This window comes from Gorilla gorilla, chromosome 15 (genome assembly GCF_029281585.2).
Source record: "Gorilla gorilla gorilla isolate KB3781 chromosome 15, NHGRI_mGorGor1-v2.1_pri, whole genome shotgun sequence".
Classification (NCBI taxonomy): Eukaryota; Metazoa; Chordata; class Mammalia; order Primates; family Hominidae; genus Gorilla; species Gorilla gorilla.
Window position 1 is genome coordinate 25,162,185 of NC_073239.2, and position 17,928 is coordinate 25,180,112.

Consider the following 17,928-nt stretch of genomic DNA (forward strand, 5'->3'; position numbering starts at 1 on the left):
AATTCTGAAAAAAAAAATTCTAAAAAAAATTTTTTAAGTTCTTTAAAGGCATTTACATTTTTAAAAGATTTATTTGAGAAACATATTGGCCAGGTGAAGTGGCTCATGCCTGTAATCCCAGCACTTCGGGAGGCCAAGGCAGGAGAACCACTTGAGCCCAGGAGTTCGATATCAGCCTGGGCAAGACAGTGAAACCTCCTCTCTACAAAAAATTAAAAAATAGCCCACTGCAGTGGCATACGCCTGTAGTCCCAGTGACTTGGGGAGGCTGAAGTGAGAAGATCACTTAAGCCTGGGAGGTCAAGACTGCAGTCAGTCGTGATCACTCCACCACACTCCAGCCTGGATGATAGAGAGAGACATTGTCTCTTTAAAACAGCATCAACAACAAAACAAAGTAACAAAAACAACAGAACACTTTATAGGCCACTTTACACAATAAAATAGGCAATAATAACATACATATTTTTGCAAGCATAAACACTCAAGTATACTAAGGACAGTCATCCAGGCACAACATTTATAAGCAGACAAATCATATTCATAAATAACTTACACAACTGCAGTCATCTGAAATACTTATAGAATGGGAGTTAGATGAATTTAACTCCTTGGTCTCTTCCAACTCTAAAAATTATATGCATCTATGAGTTACTAGCCTTTCACACATTTGGTTCAGCAGTACCATCTGCTTCTGCATTTCTGCTTCAAACAGTGGTTATATCAAAACAACATAAAACTGTTTCCATTTCCATAAGTTCTTTTTTGAAATCATCTGACTTGATTTGAAATATGAAAAGTGAACTGAAAGAAGCCACATTACTAAAGCCACAGAAGAGAATTACTTCCTCAAATACACTCTGTATATTTCCTAACATTGTTAATATCATTGGTTTAATCACCTATGGGAGGAAAATACTCACTATTAAGAGTATTTCTGAGGAGAGATATACAATAATCAAATTTTAGGCTATCTAATGGTTGTACTAGCCCTAGTACATATTTGAGGAGAAAAGTTAAGCACTAGTCCCTAATATATTTGTTATTTATGAATTTTAGAAATTATAGAATTGAGAAACAGAGAGTGAGGGGAGAAGAGGAAAAATCTGGCCCAAAATCTTTTTTTTAATTGAGAAGATAGCATAAGAAGGAGCCCTTAGCTTTTCTTGGTGAAAACCTTTTGTAATTCATTTAACCTCTCTGAGTCTCAGTTTGCTAATCTTCAGAATTAGTGGGTTTGGACCAAATAATATCTCAGATTGCTTCCAAATCTGTGAATTAACCCCAAGGGTATGAAAGCCTGTCAAAATTCCTTTTAAAATCCCTTTTAAAACACAGTAGCAGGTTTGAAAACTTACCCTTAACCTGCAAAGATCAGTTCTTAGGTTGAAGGTCACAGCCACAAATGAATTAAGAACTGAAATTTAAGCCTATTTTTAATAAGGCTACAATCTAGCAGTTAAAGTTTTAAAATTCTAAGTCTAACAAAGACTGGGTAATGGTTTTGATTCCTAAACTCTTGACCACCGACGCTGCACAGTGGTTTTGATGTATTTTCTCCATTGGTAATGAAGAGATGAAGAGGAAAGCAGGCAGGAAAAAAATCAGGACACTGAGGTCAGCACAGAAGGGGATCCAAAAAAAATTTCAGAGATGGATTAGAGAGAAGAACATAGGAAATGTAGAACTCAGTCAGTAATGGTTCATAAATGCATTACCTGTGTTGGAAGATTCCTTATAATGAGATCATCTTCTAGGATGTAGTAACCAATTCTGTTTTTTTCCAACCGTTCTACAACCATCATACAAATGCAGATTGTTCTGCCTGTCAGTCTTCATCAACCCAAACTGAATAATATAAATCTCTGGCCTGTCCTCATAAATTCCATTTTAATGTGAAACTCAGTATTTAAGTTTTTCCTTCTAACTATTTTCTCTCCAGCAAGATTAGATAGCTCATTTCCAGAGTTTATTTTGGTCCCTGCCTGATATTTACCTCCTCCTTATGTACCCAACACCATCCATCCATCTGCTAATAAACACCCTAGAGTTGAGGCAGAGTGGGTGCCTGGCGGGATGACCCAATACGAGAAGGGAATTAACACCTGAAACAAGCTTATTAACCTTTTAAATGAAATGACTTAGCTTATGCAATTCATTCTCTCTCTCTCTCTCTCTCTCTCTCTCTCTCTCTTTTGAGAGGCAGGGTCTCGCTCTGTTGCCCAGGCTGGAGTGTGGTGGCTATTCACCACCATGATCATAGCACACTGCAGCCTCAAACTCCTGGGCTCAAGTGATCCTCCTGCCTCAGCCTCTCCTCCTGAGTAGCTAGTGCTACAGGTGTGCCAGGTGTGCACCACCAGGCCCGGCTATTTTTTTTTTTTATTTTGGTCTCTAACTCCTGGCTTCAAGTTGTCCTCCTGCCTCGGCCTCCCAAAGCACTGGGACTACAGGTGTGAGCCACTGCACTTGGTCACTTACAGATTTTTTTTAATGCCCCTCAAAATGGAGAAATAATTTGAAGAAGTACTCATTTCTCTATACCTCTATAGCAGTAAATTCCACAGAAAAAAAGGAACCAAAAAGAGGAAAAGACCTCACTGAGTATTTAAATAACAGCAAGTTCAAGCTTGGGGAGTAGCATCAGCAAGAAGAAAGACATATGAAATGAAGGTAAGGTGTCACTGATTTTGTTCACTCTGTTCCTAGTGAGAAATTGATGGTGTACAGTCACTTTGGCCTGTTCAAGACCAAACTGGCATGAAGATACAGCTCCGAGGTAAGATTCTCTGGACTAGTAGGTTTATCCTAGAGCTATCATCCGAATTGACCCTCTAGGCTTATTGCACATCAGCTTCCCGAGGCTCCTGTGGCCTTCCCCTGCGCCAGCAGCTCAGTGTTCCCAAGTGGAGGTGGGGTCTTCCTGAAAGCCGCCTGTGGCCGGGCACAGTGGCTCATGCCTATAATCCCAGCACTTTGGGAGGCTGAGGCGGGCAGATCACAAGGTCAGGAGTTCAAGACCAGCCTGGCCAATATGGTGAAACCCCATCTCTACTAAAAATACAAAATTTAACCAGGCATGGTGGCAGGTGCCTGTAGTCCCAGCTACTGAGGAGGCTGAGGCAGGAGAATCACTTGAACCCAGGAGGCGGAGGTTGCAGTAAGCCAGGATCACGCTGTTGCACTCCAGCCTGGGGGACAGAGCAAGACTCCATCTGAAAAAAAACAAAACAAAACAAAACAAAAACTGAGGGGCTTAGCAGGAGAGAAAGGCTCAATGAGTTATCTAAACTTGCAGAGCTGGTAAGTGGTAGAGGTAGGATACAAACCCAGGACTGTGGGATGCCAGAGTCTGAGATCTGCCCCATTTATTTATTCTCAAGTACTTTAACATCATTTTAAAGGTGTTTAAGGATGAAGAAATCTCCTGATTATGTGCAATAAATCAGAATTCCTAGGAAACTTTATATGATATTCAGAATCACTACCAACATTGATCAGAAAAGTTTTACTATGATTTTGCCCATGTTCTACATTACTTTCAGATGTCCTTCTAGAGCTCAGATGCACAATTAAAAAAAATCTTTCCTATAATTCAGGTATCTAGTTTCTCATATGCACACACATAAAGAGACCACACACACACAACACAAACACACAAACACTACACATACACACATTCCATAGAAAAACATACAAAGACCACAGACACACACATACACAGAGATCACACAAATACACTGAGATACACATACACTGATCACAGACACACCTCTACACATACTCCATGGATAAAAACACCACAGAGACTTTGATTCCCCAGAGCCACCACCAACACAAGACAGCTGAGGGTTAGTGGGGAAAAGGGACACTATACCATATCAAAGCATAGCAAATAGATTATAATTATTAGACATTCCTATTTTTAAATCCCCTGTGTCATTTCTGCTTCTCAGAATACTTCATTGACCCTTTCTCCTCTTTAGGGCTCCTAACATCCTGCTGAGTTTTTTTCTGTGCTGCCTGTCTTAAAATCATCCTCGTCTTCCACCCTCTTCTTAAGTTCCCAGGGCCTTCACAAAGCCTCTCTCTCAAGTTCTCATTGTTTTATTTGCCATTGCCTGTCCATTTCATACACTTCAGACTCCACTTTTTATTCCCAAAGAAGACTACTAAGGTATTTTCATGCAGAATCATTTTTCTACTTTAGAGAAAAATTTTGCAACTCCCTTAGAAGGCAGAATTAACTTAGGAAGTTGTGATTTTTAAATAGCAATTATGGCTGGGCACGGCAGCTCATGCCTCTAATCCTAGCACTTTGGGAGGCTGAGGCGGGAGGATCACTTTAGGCCAGGAGTTCAAGACCAGCCTGGGTATCACAGCAAGACCCTTTTCTCTACAAAGAATTTTAAAATTAGCCAAATGTGGTGCTGCACACCTGTGATCCCAGCTATCTGGAGGCTGAGGCGGGAGGATTGATGAAGCCCAGGAGTTCCATGCTGCAGTGAGCTAGGATCGTGCCACTGCACTCCAGCCTGGGTGACAGAGAGAGACCCTGTCTCTAAAAAACAAACAAAAATAAAATAAATAGCAATTATCTTACTTCTCTGTATATATTCTTAGAATGTTTTTGTTTAGTGAGGAAAAAAGCATCGTTAGTAATTTCCATTGCTTTATCCAATTTATCTAAAACCAATTTGCTGATATGACTCTGTTATAATAGCTATTTTCCAAAATATTCTCAGGTTTATATTTTTGATACCATGGGATCCATTATCCAAGAAATTGAATATTTTAGATAATCAAACACTCTGATTCATGGAGCATTATTAAAAACACTACATATGAATTACCGAGTTTCAAAGAAGTAATATAAAAAACAGTAGTAGAGTTTCCCACCTGGTACAATGGAGGCATGGTGGGAAATATTGATGGATAAGACATGTAACTCTACAAAGCCTCACTTTCCCCTCTGTTCAAAGATTTGCTTCACAGGCTTTGCAAGGAAAAACAGAATTTTTTTTTTTTTTTTTTTTTTTTTTTTTGAGACAGAGTCTCGCTCTGTCACCAGGCTGGAATGCAGTGGCACCATCTCGGTTCGGCTCACTGCAACCTCTGCCTCCCAGGTTCAAGCGATTGTCCTGCCTCAGCCTCCCGAGTAGCTGGGACTACAAGCACACACCACCACACCCAGCTAATTTTTGTATTTTTGGTAGAGACGGGGTTTCACCATGTTGGCCAGGATGGTCTCGATCTCCTGACCTTGTGATCCGCCCGCCTCGGCCTCCCAAAGTGCTGGAATTACAGGCATGAGCCACCGCGCCCGGCCAGAAATGATTTTTATAGAAAGTTCCTGGCATACCACAAATATTGGATAAATATGAGTTTGGTGACTTTTCTCCTTTTTGTCCCCTCTTCAAGAATGAACTATTAATATTACTACATTTGGCCAGGCGCAGTGGCTCACGCCTGTAATCCCAGCACTTTAGGAGGCCAAGGTGGATGGATTACCTGAAGTCAGGAGTTTGAGACCAGCCTGGCCAACATGGCGAAACCCTCTCTCTACCAAAAATACAAAAATTCACCAGACGTGGTGGCGAGTGTCTGTAATCCCAGCTACTCAGGAGGCTGAGACAGGAGAATAGCTTGAACCCAGGAAGCAGAGGTTGCAGTAAGCCAAGATCATGCTACTGCACTCCAGCCTGCATGACAAAGCAAGACTCTGACTCAAAAAAAAAAAAAATTACTACATCTTACAATACACTTCCCTCTTTTGTTCATGATTCTGAAGGTACTTCACAATCTTGTGGTAGCTTACAGCACTCATATGAATATTAGTTATTACTGTTATGTGCGAGTATTAGAATACTAGACAATAGTATTTACTATATATAATTAGTTCATGAAAGAAATCTAATTATAAAACCCATAACTACTAATTTGCAACATTGCTATTATTTTTGTTATTCAAATTCATTTCATTAGCTACTTTTGCCCTCACAAGTCAAATAAGACTCATTCTACATTGCCTTATTCAAGAAGTTTTGCCCATCAAAAAGTGTCAGACTTCTGGTTAACGTCCAAGTAGAAGATTTTTGGCCACACGCAGTGCCTCACACCTGTCATCCCAACACTTTGCGAGGCCAAGTGGGAGAATCACTTGAGTCCAAAAGTTCAAGACCATGCTGGGCAACATAGTGAGACCCCATCTCTACAAAACAAACAAACAAAAAAATTATCCGGCCTGGTAGTGTGCACCTGTAGTCCCAACTCCTTGGGAGGCTGAGGCAGGAGGAGTCCTTGAGCCCAGGAGGTTGAGGCTGAGTGAGCTGTAATCACTCCACTGCACTCCAGCCTGGGTGACAGAGTGAGATCCTATCTCAGAAAAAAAAGATTTTTAACTACCTAATTATTGAACAATTGTCAAAATGTCCCAACATTTACTTCTTTTTCACATTTATTTCATTTCATCCATATATTTCTATTTTTGATGCTCAGATTCATCTGATCTTAATTCCTCATTAAAACATAAAAGTATAGACCTTAGAAAAATATTTGATTTGCAGAAATATTTTGCTTACTGCTGTTAAAATATTATCATTTGGACTAGAAGTATCACTATGTAAAAAATTACTCTTTAAATGTTTACATTTAACCTTTTCTTTTGCTTTTTCTTGTTATTTTCACTGTTTCTCACTCCACAGGTCATTATGGATCTGATCAACTCTACTGATTACCTGATCAATGCCTCTACTTTAGTAAGAAACAGCACTCAGTTTCTAGCTCCTGCATCAAAAATGATTATTGCCCTTTCTTTGTACATTTCATCTATAATTGGTACCATCACCAATGGCCTCTATCTATGGGTGCTAAGATTCAAGATGAAACAGACTGTCAATACTCTCTTATTTTTTCATCTCATTCTCTCATATTTTATTTCAACAATGATTCTGCCATTTATGGCCACCTCCCAACTTCAAGACAATCACTGGAACTTTGGAACTGCCTTGTGCAAGGTCTTCAATGGCACTTTGTCTCTGGGGATGTTCACCTCTGTTTTCTTCCTTTCGGCCATCGGTCTTGATCGTTACCTTCTCACTCTTCACCCAGTGTGGTCCCAGCAGCACCGAACCCCGCGCTGGGCTTCCAGCATTGTCCTGGGAGTCTGGATCTCAGCCGCTGCCCTCAGCATCCCCTATTTGATTTTCAGAGAGACACATCATGACCGTAAAGGAAAGGTGACTTGCCAAAATAACTATGCTGTGTCTACTAACTGGGAAAGCAAGGAGATGCAAGCATTAAGGCAGTGGATTCATGTGGCCTGTTTCATCAGCCGCTTCTTGCTGGGCTTTCTTCTGCCTTTCTTCATCATCATCTTTTGTTATGAAAGAGTAGCCAGCAAGGTGAAAGAGAGGAGCCTGTTTAAATCCAGCAAGCCCTTCAAAGTTATGATGACTGCCATTATCTCTTTCTTTGTGTGTTGGATGCCCTACCATATACACCAGGGCTTACTTCTCACTAAGAACCAGTCACTACTTTTAGAGTTGACTTTGATACTTACAGTGCTAACCACTTCTTTCAATACTATCTTTTCTCCCACACTCTACTTATTTGTTGGGGAGAACTTCAAAAAGGTCTTTAAGAAGTCCATTCTTGCTCTGTTTGAGTCAACATTTAGTGAGGATTCTTCTGTAGAAAGGACACAAACCTAAACTCAGAAGCCTAAATTTAAATTCTAGATTCTTAAGCAAACATGCACTTGGTCAATTATACCAATAGAGATATACCTTCTGCTTTTGTATGCTATAGTCCCTATATTAGAGCGATAACTAGGCTGTACTATAGTTAGATATCTGAGCAATAAAAGGGCTGCAAGAAAACAAGCAATTTGCAAGATCATGCTGCAAATGTGATTCTTTTCTTTTCTTTTCTTTTTTTTGAGGCAGAGTCTCACTCTGTCGTCCAGGCTGGAGTTCAGTGTGCAATCTAGGTTCACTGCAAACTCCACCTCCCAGGTTCAAGTGATTCTTGTGCCTCAGCCTCCCAAGTAGCGGGGACTACAGGTGTACACCACCATGCCCAGCTAATTTTTTTATTCTTTTTTTTTTTTTTTTTTTTATGAGAAGGAGTCTCGCTCTGTCACCCAGGCTAGAGTGCAGTGGTGTGATCTCGGCTCACTGCAAGCTCCGCCTTCTGGATTCAAGCCATTCTCCTGCCTCGGGCACCTGAGTAGCTGGGACTACAGGCGCCTGCCACCACGCCTGGCTAATTTTTTGTATTTTAAGTAGAGACAGGGTTTCACCATGTTAGCCAGGATGGTCTCGATCTCCTGACCTCGTGATCTGCCCACCTCGGCCTCCAAAACTGCTGGGATTACAGGCGTGAGCCATCACACCCAGCCATGCCCAGCTAATTATATTTTTAGTAGAGATGGGGTTTCACCCATATTGGCCCGTCTGGTCCCAAACTCCTGGTGCCAAGTGATCCTCCCGCCTCAACCTCCCAAAGTGTTGGGGTTATAGGCATGAGCCACTGTGCTGGACCTATGATTATTTCGACTCATTTTTTATTGTGGAAAAATATGTGTAACATAAGATTTACCATTTTCACCATTTTTAGTGAACATTTCAGTGGCATTAATTATATTCACAAAATTGTACAACCATCACCACCATCTATTTCCAAAATTTTTCATCATTCCAAAGACAAACTCTGTGCCCATTAAGTAGTAACTCCCTATTCCTCCTCCCCCTAGTCCCTAGTAATCTCCAATCTACTTTCTGTCTCTATGAATTTGCCTATTCTAGATGCTTCATATATGTGAAATTATACAGTATTTACCCTTTTGTGTCTGACTTACTTCACTCAGCAAAATGTTTTCAAGGTTCATCTGTGTTGTTGCAGTATCAGAACTTCATTCCCTTTTTACAGCTGAATTATATTTTATTGTATGTATATACCATAATTTTTAAATCCAGCCATCTGTTGTGTTGTTTCCACCTTTTGACTATTGTCAATAAAGCTACTATTATTGTGAATAAAGCTACTATTAACATTTGTATATAAGTATTTGTGTCAGTCCTTGTTTTCAATTCTTGCAGGTATATACCTAAGAGTGGAATTACCGGTTCAAATGGTAATTTTATGTTTAACTTTTTGAGAAATCATAAAGCTTTTCAATTTGCACCATGTTACATTCCCACCAGCAATGTATAAACATTTTAGTTTCCCCACATCTGTGCCAACACTTGTTATTTTCCTTTTTTTAATTATAGTGTAGTCATTCTGGTAGGTTGAATCAATCTTCTTGCCTCAGCCTCTGGAGTACCTGGGACTACAGGCACACACCGCCATGTCCAGCTAAAACTTCTCATTTTTGAAGCTAGGAATATCAATTGCCAAATATCAATAGTATCCAAGGGTTTGAATTTTCTGTCACAGAATCTTCTGACAGACATTTGGACAGAGCTCCCTCATTATTTAGTAACATCTAAATTATTTAACTGGTATGAATAAAACTTAACATGGAAATGACAAGGCACTCATCTCTTTTTGTTTTTTTTTTTTTTTTTTTGAGACGGAGTCTCACTCTGTTGCCCAGGCTGGAGTGCAGTGGCACGATCTCGGCTCACTGCAAGCTCCGTCTCCCGGGTTCACGCCATTCTCCTGCCTCAGCCTCTCGAGTAGCTGGGACTACAGGCACCCATCACCATACCTGGCCAATTTTTTTGTATTTTTAGTAGACGGGGTTTCACCATGTTAGCCAGGATGGTCTTGATCTTCTGACCTCGTGATCCGCCCGCCTCGGCCTCCCAAAGTGCTGGAATTACAGGCATGAGCCACCGCGCCCAGCCACAAGGCACTCATCTCGTTACATCCATGTTAAAGTATAAAGACACTTCTACTTTAGTGCTTTAATTATTAAGGCATCTTAACTGTCTTTTTCTAATATTTATAGAGTAAGCTATCTCCAAAATTTGGGGCTAAAATAATGTTCAAGAATCTGCCTGTTGTCATAGACTTAATTTTATAAATGCAATAACAATATTAATTTGTGTTCTCTGATTTTCAGGTTATGTTTCAAGCTTTGTGTACTAAGTGACAGCACCTAAGTTATGTAGAACCCCATAATATCACTCACCTATTGTCTTTGTATTTAGTTAATTCTATCAATCAATCAATTCATGTCAATCAATAGGTAGTCCTGTCAATTCTAAATCAACTGAACTATCTAGTTAGTTCAACTGATACAACATGGAGATATTTGGGTCACATCCCACACTCAGTCCCTGAATACACCAGCATGCTTTGTACAAAGCATTCCAAACCGCAAGCATATAGCCTATGCAGAAATCCCCAAAACGTATGATATGAATTACAAGGAGATACAGAAAGAAGAAAATTAATCTTCATGACTAACTTTTTATAGAGAAAGCAAGAGTAGTTTGGTGTCCTAGAAATCCTGCTAATTGACGTGGTATCAGGGCTCCCCTGGGAAACTGGGGGCTTGGTCTCTCTTACTTGGAATGACAAAAGCTTTGGGTAGATGAAAACTTTAATTGATGACCCTATTTCAAGGTTTTGAAGCTTGAACAGTTTTTTTTTTTTTCTTTTTCGGAACGGGAGATATGAATTGATGACCAGGCTGTGGCTCCAACTAGAGCTGCAATGAGAAATGGATGGTGCTTTTTTCCACCCCACACTATCCCAGGTCCTGACAAGCCCACTGAAGTTTTAGTTTTATGATGCAGGATTTAAGAAAGAAAATTACTGAATGCAACATAGGATTCTTTGAAACAAGATTTGGATTTTGGAAATCTAGCAGTTACAGAGAGTGCCTTTTGTCTACCTCCTCAGGCCTGCTACAATAATAAACAAGGAACATGCCCTGGAAAGCATGGATTTTGTGGTATTTGTAAGCCATATGTTGTCATTCCTTACAGCTATCTATGTATGCTTTAAATTGTCTTTTTCATGAGACCTAGGTCAGGGGCTTTTTGAAGTATTTTGTTCCATCTTTCTATAAATTGTAAACAACTCAGGGACAGAAAGAATCCTATCAACTATAGCATTTCATTTCTATAACATTATACACAATTGATAATAAAAGATATTTAATAAAAGTTGAGTTTGCACAATTACAACATGTAAAGCACTGTATAAATATAAGATACTGAGTTTTTTTTAAAGTCACTTTAAATGTAAGAAAATAGGGTATAATTAAGAAAATTATTCCCAAATGCATTTTTAACCTCCCAGAAAACTGGTTAATTTTTAAAAAATCTACTCATTATAATTGCGTTGATCTCATCAACCTCCTCACTATTTTGAATTCTCAGGACTCAAAAGGTTTATAAACAAAGAGTTAGTGGTTTTGCTCTGTGGAACTGGTACATAGAGACACTGTTTCAAAACAATGTGCCTGTCAGCACTCGATTATATAAAGCAGCTTCACTATATCAGTATCAAACTGGTTTAAGAACAAAATACAAGGGTGATTAGAGATGCATTTTAAATGCCAGTGTAAGTTCTTTCCTCAAGAAGAAGCTCTTTGTTTTGATGAGAAGGATGCTCAGATGCTAACGTGTGTGAGAGGGGTTAGGGTATAAGATAGAATGCTGTGTACAACACAAATCTGATTCCATATCCCTGAGAAATTAGGGGAAACAATCATTTACCAGTATAGTATATGTACCTGGCACTGTGATAGGCGCTGGGGAAACAAGAGTGAATCTGACGCAATCCCTGTCCTAAAGAAGCTTGAAGTCTAGTGCAGTGGTTCTGAATTTGGCTCCACATTGTAATCATCTGGGATACTTTTTTAAAATGTCAGTTTCAAGGCCTTATCCAAACCAATTAAAACTAAAATCTCTAGAAGCAGGACGCAGGAACCAGTATCTTTGTTTGTTTGTTTGTTTGTTTCTTGAGACAGTCTCACTGTCACCCAGGCTGAGGTGCGTTGACATGATCTTGGCTCACTGCAACCTCTGCCTCCTGGGTTCAAGCAATTCTCGTGCCTCAGCCTCCATAGTAGCTGGGATTACAGGCGTGTGCTGCCACGCCCAGCTAATTTTTGTATTTTTAGTAGAGACAGGCTTTTGTCATGCTGGCCAGGCTGGTCTCGAACTCCTGACCTCAAGCAATCCACCCACATTGGCCTCCCAAAATGCTGGGACTATGGTGTGATCCACCGTACCCGGCCAGTATATTTTTTATTCTCAGATTAAGTCTAAAGTACAATTAGGTTAGAAAACTCCAGTTTAGTAGGAAAGAAAAAGGAGTAAAATGGTAGTTCCTGCCTTCACCAGTCAAAAAAGTTTTCTGGGATAAGGGCCTGAGTCCTGCAGAACAGTGTTAGGCATATAAAGAAGAGGAGGATAGTTCCTTCAAAGAGAGGAAGCAGAATGTGTAAGAGCCCTGGAGGGAAAGAGAGGACATTGCTATAAAGCAGCACTACCCAAACCTCAATATGCAAATGAATCACCTAATAATCTTGTTAAAATGCTGATTTGATTCAGTAAACCTGGAGTAAATCTGACTTCAGTAAGTCAGATTCTGCATTTCCTTTTTTTTTTTGAGACAGAGTCTTGCTCTGTCGCCCAGGCTGGAGGGCAGTGGTGTGATCTCGGCTCACTGCAAGCTCCGCCTCCCAGGTTCAAGCAATTTTCTGCCTCAGCCTCCCAGGTAGCTGGGATTACAGGTACCTGCCACCACACCCAGCTAATTTTTGTATTTTTAGTAGAGACGGGGTTTCACCATCTTGGCCAGGCTGGTCTTGAATTCCTGACCTCATGACCCACCTGCCTCAGCCTCCCAAAGTGCTGGGATTACAGGCGTGAGCCACCACTCCAGGCCAGATTCTGCATGTCTTTTTTTTTTTTTTTTTTCTTTTTTCTTTTTCTGAGACCGAGTCTTGCTATGTCACCCAGACTGGAGTGCAGTGGCGCGATCTCGGCTCACTGCAAGCTCCGCCTCCTGGGCTCACGCCATTCTCCTGCCTCAGCCTCCCGAGTAGGTGGGACTACAGGCACCCGCCACCACGCCCAGCTAATTTTTTGTATTTTTAGTAGAGACGGGCTTTCACCGTTTTAGCCAGGATGATCTCGATTTCCTGACCTTCTGATCTGCCCGCCTCGGCCTCCCAAACTTCTGGGATTACAGGCGTGAGCCACTGCACCCGGCCCAGATTCTGCATTTCTAACAGGATCCCAAGGGATCCTGTTGCTGCTGGTCCAGCACAAGCCAAAAAACATAATTGCAACATTAAGTGTGAGAAGCAGGCTGGAAACATGAGCTGGAAAAGTCAACCAGGACTAGATCCTGAGAGCCTATAAGAAGGAATTTGGACTTGATCCTAGACTTTATCTTGAGGGCATTTGGAAGCCACTGAAAGACCTTAAACCTAAGAGTGATAGGTTGAGATTTGCATTTTAGAAAGATAGATTGCTCTGTCTACTACAGTAGAGAGGTCAAAACTAGAGGTGGGTGGCCAAATAGGACAGTGCCAAAGTAATCTAAGTAACAGATGATGTGGCCTACTAAGAAAGTGTAAGTAAGGATCAAGAAAAGTCGAGTTCTGTAAATTCTGTTGGTTGAGGGGGAAGTTGAGGACAATTCCTCTGTCAATTAGTGTTCTTTGTTGCAAACAGTAGATTTCATTCTGGCTGATTTAAGCAAAAACTGATTTATTAAAAGACATTAAGTGACTCACAGAATTATTAGGATGGTTGGAGAAACATTCAAGGAGCAGCTCTCAGAAACCATGCCCAAAACATGCCACAAAACTACCCAAATCAGGAATTTGTCACTGGTGTTCCGTATTTCAGTAAATGATACCAAATGCTGCTGCTGCTGCTGCTGTTGAGCCCAAAATATCAGCAATTTGGCTTTACTAAAACTGCTACTGCCGCTGATACCATTTCTGCATTAGGTCTTGAACCACTCTGTGCCTGAAAGCTCTGACAACAGGACAGAAATCTCATGCAGAGCTTGCTTATTCACATTGCTCACTTCCAAATTTAGTCTTGCACAAGGATATCTAGTCAGCATGCCTGTATCCTAGCTGCAAATGAGGCTGGGGAATTTAAATTCTGATTTCTACATGAGTGAGAAGGGGTTACTCAAAATGTAGGAATTTCCCCAAATATAAAAGCCATTCAAAAGATGATGGATAGAATATGACAAATGCATACATTTCTGTATTCGGAGACAGCTCATGGGTTCCATTTACATAAATAAGGAAGAAGGAAGGAAGAAGGAAAGAAGGAAGAGGAAGGAAGGAAGGAAGAAAGGAAGGAAGGAAGGGAGGAAGGGAGGGAGGGAGGGAAAGAAAAAAGGAAAAGAAGGAAGAAATGAAAGAAAGAAAAAAGAAAGCAAGAAAGAAAGAGAGACAGAAAGGAAGGAAGGAGGAAGGGAGGGAGGGAGGGAAAGAAAAAAGGAAAAGAAAGAAGAAAGGAAAGAAAGAAAGAGAAAGGAAGGAAGAAGGAAGGAAGGAAGGGAGAGAAGGAGGGAAAGAAAAAAGGAAAGGAAAGAAGAAAGGAAAGAAAGAACAAAAGCAAGAAAGAAAGCAAGAAAAAGAAAGAAAGAAAGAAAAAGAGGAAGGAAGGAGCAGGTAAAGAAGTTCCGTCTTGGACATTGATATGGTTTGGCTCTGTGTCCCCATCCAAATCTCATCTCGAATTGTAATCCCCATGTGTTGAGGGAGGGAAATGATTCGATTATGGGGGTGGTTCCCCCATGCTCGTCTCACGATAGTGAGTTCTCACAAAGTCTGATGGTTTTATAAGGCAGTTTTCCTTGCTCTTGCATGCTTTTCTCTCTCCTGCTGCTTTGTGAAGAAAGTGCCTGTCTCGCTTTCCAACTGTGAGCTAATTAAACCTCTTTCCATTATAAATTACCCAGTCTCAGGTATGTTTTTATAGCAGTGTGAAAACAGACTAATACAGACATACTAAGTTTCAGGTGCCTGTCAACTGAAGAATGACAAGCCTCATAAATTTGGAAAGAAGAACTTTATTTCTCATAAAAAATTGCAGCCTGCAGGGTGATCATTGTGACAGGCTTTGAAGCATAACCTCCAGCCAGAAGCCAGAAACAGGCACTTTAAAGGTTAGAAGAATAAGACAGGAATTTATGCTGAAAAGGGTAGCTAAATATACAGTATTCAATAAGCTATAGAAGGAGTCCTGAATATTTATGAGAGGATAAATATGTGCATGTGTAATGGAGCTTCATGCTTCTTTATGGGACCCATGTTCCAAAAATGGCGGCATTAGCATTATCTGAAAGTGGAGTTTTAGGCCTCCTGATGTCAAAAAGTGAAGCAGAGGACACAAAAGCCCTCACTGTGCATTCTCCATAGACTGGCCAAACCACTCCATGGTCGGTGATCTCTCATAAGGAAGAAATGCTGGTTGGTTGTTTTGTTGAAACTGCAAGAGAGGCAGTGTTCAGGCCGTTGGTTGAAATCAAGGGTGGAGTCTTTTGAAAGGACTAGTTTCTGTTTAGTCCTAAGAGAAGAAAGCCTAATGGCAGTTAGCGCGGGAGGGAGTACAGCAAGGTATGTCTGACCTCCCATCCCATCACGGCCGAGAAAGTCTTCAAGGTTTCTCTGGGGTCCCCTTTGCCAAGAGGGGGTCTGTTCAGTCAGGTTGGAGACTTAGAATTCTATTTTTATTTCTCATGCCTGAGAGACATTAAAATGGACTATCACCTAAGATCAGGAGTTCGAGACCAGCCTGGCCAACACGGTGAAACCCCGTCTCTACTAAAAATAAAAAATAAATAAACAAATTAGCCGGGCATAGTGGCGGGCTACTTGGGAAGCTGAGGCAGGAGAATAACTTGAACCTGGGAGGAGGAGGTTGCAGTGAGCCAACATTGCGCCACTGCACTCCAGCCTGGGCGAGAGACTGAGATTCGATCTCAAAAAAAAAAAAAGTATTGAATAGATGAACGAATGAACAGTAACTAAAGCCATGGGAGTAGAGTCATAGCCTCAGGTGAGTGTGTACAGTGAGCACTCAAGGCTGAGGCTGGAACACTGATGTTTAGAGGCAAGCACAGAGGTGATCCCATGACAGGAACTTCAGAAGGAGCATCTAGAAACAGAGAGAAGGAAAACTAAGTCTCCTGTCAGGAAACACAACATTTCAAGAGGTAGGGTGTACAGATTGGTTAAGAGAGATGACTAAAATATGTCCAGTGAATTTAACCTAAAGAATTTTTCAGAGTGATTAGCTTCAGGAAGAAAAGCAAAATTGCCTTGTGCTGGGGAGTGACTGGGAGATGAGACTCCAGAGGCTCTGAGAGTAGCAACTCTTTTAAACAGAGAATTAAGGAATAATTCACCCTCTTTCTTCCCACAAAAAGTAACTTTCACACATCTTACCAAATAGAGATTAATTTGTGTTAAGGGGCTGCTATTAAAATGCAAACACACCTTTTAAGAATGTTAAGTTTCATTCACAAGTTAATGGAAATTACTTTAATCAGCTTCACCTATAGGAGAGTACAGCTAAGCACAGTACTTAGAATATTAGACTCTTGATTGTGGCCTAGAGGAAGGAAACAACTGGAGTCAGAAGTCAAACCCAAGGCAAATTTTGGAGACTCTGAAGGCAGTGTATATGTGTACAAAGAAGTGCTATGAAAGAGAAAAGAGACAGAAAGGTATTCCGAAGAGCAAGTCAGCTGGCATTTAAGAAAAGATTTGCTAGTAGGGCGTGGTAGCTGATATGGTTTGGGTCTGTGTCCCCACCTGATATGGTTTGGCTGTGTCCCCACCCAAATTTCAACTTGAATTTTATCTCCCAGAATTCCCACGTGTTGTGGGAGGGAACCAGAGGGAGGTAATTGAATCATGGGAGCTGGTCTTTCCCATGCTATTCTCATAATAGTGAATAAGTCTCACAAGATCTGACGGATTTATCAGGGGTTTCTGCTTTTGCTTCTTCCTTATTTTACTCTTGCCGCCACCATGTAAGAAGTGCCTTTCACCTCCCGCCATGATTCTGAGGCCTCCGGCTCCCAGCTGCGTAGAACTGTAAGTCCAATTAAACCTCCTTTTGTTCCAGTTTTGGGTATGTCTTTATTAGCACCATGAAAATAAACTAATACACCACCCAAATCTCATCTTGAATTGTAATCCCCACATGTAGAGAGAGGGACCTGGTGGGAGGTGATTGGATTATGGGGGCGATTTCCTCATGCTGTTCTCATGCTAGTGAATGAGTTCTCACAAGATCTGATGATTTTAAAATGTTTGGCTTTCCCCGGCCCTGGCTGTCTCCTGCCACCATGTAAGACATGCCTTGCTTCCCTTTTGCCTTCTGCCATGATTATAAGTTTCCTAAGGCCTCCCCAGCCATGAGGAACTGTGAGTCAATTAAATGTCTTGTCTTTATAAATTACCCAGTCTCAGGTATTCTTTATAGCAGTGTGAAAATGGACTAATACAGTGATTCATGCCTCTAATCCTAGCACTTTGGGAGGCTGGGGCAGGGGGATGGCTTTGAGCTCTGGAGTTGAAGACCAGCCTGGGCAACATGGTGAAACCCTATCTGTACAAAAAATACGAAGATTAGCCAGGTATGGTGGTGCAGGCCTGTAGTCCCAGCTACTTGTGGGTCTGAAGTGGGAGGATCACTTGAGCCCGAGAGGTGGATGTTGGAGTGAGCAAGATCGCACCACTGTACTCCATCCTGGGCAACAGAGCAAATCTATTTCAAAAAAAAAAAAAAGAAGAAGAAGAAGAAGAAAAGAAAAGATTTGCCTAGAGGTGGAGCCTCTATGAGCCTGAAAATCTGGTTTATGTCAAATTGTTTGGGCCACAAGCCTTCCCTCCAGTCAGGGCCAGTCACCCCACTTTAGTTTAGTTCAGGCTTTCCAGGAGGTGGCTTCCTTCTAAGTCCTGTCCTTTCTTGATTG

General features: G+C 41.1%; 1 protein-coding gene across 1 annotated transcript; it reads left to right on the top strand.

Moving 5' to 3' along the window:
• Window positions 1-2,636: 2,636 nt before the first annotated feature.
• On the top strand, window positions 2,637-7,802 carry GPR33 (G protein-coupled receptor 33). Its single transcript, XM_019009399.4, has 2 exons — window positions 2,637-2,779; window positions 6,705-7,802. The coding sequence occupies exon 2, from the start codon at window positions 6,711-6,713 to the stop codon at window positions 7,710-7,712; it is 1,002 nt and encodes a 333-aa protein (XP_018864944.3). The 5' UTR covers window positions 2,637-2,779; window positions 6,705-6,710; the 3' UTR covers window positions 7,713-7,802.
• Window positions 7,803-17,928: the final 10,126 nt, after the last annotated feature.

Coding starts and splice junctions, on each gene's coding strand:
- GPR33 (XM_019009399.4), top strand. CDS start 6,711: ATGGATCTGATCAACTCTACTGATTACCTGATCAATGCCTCTACTTTA.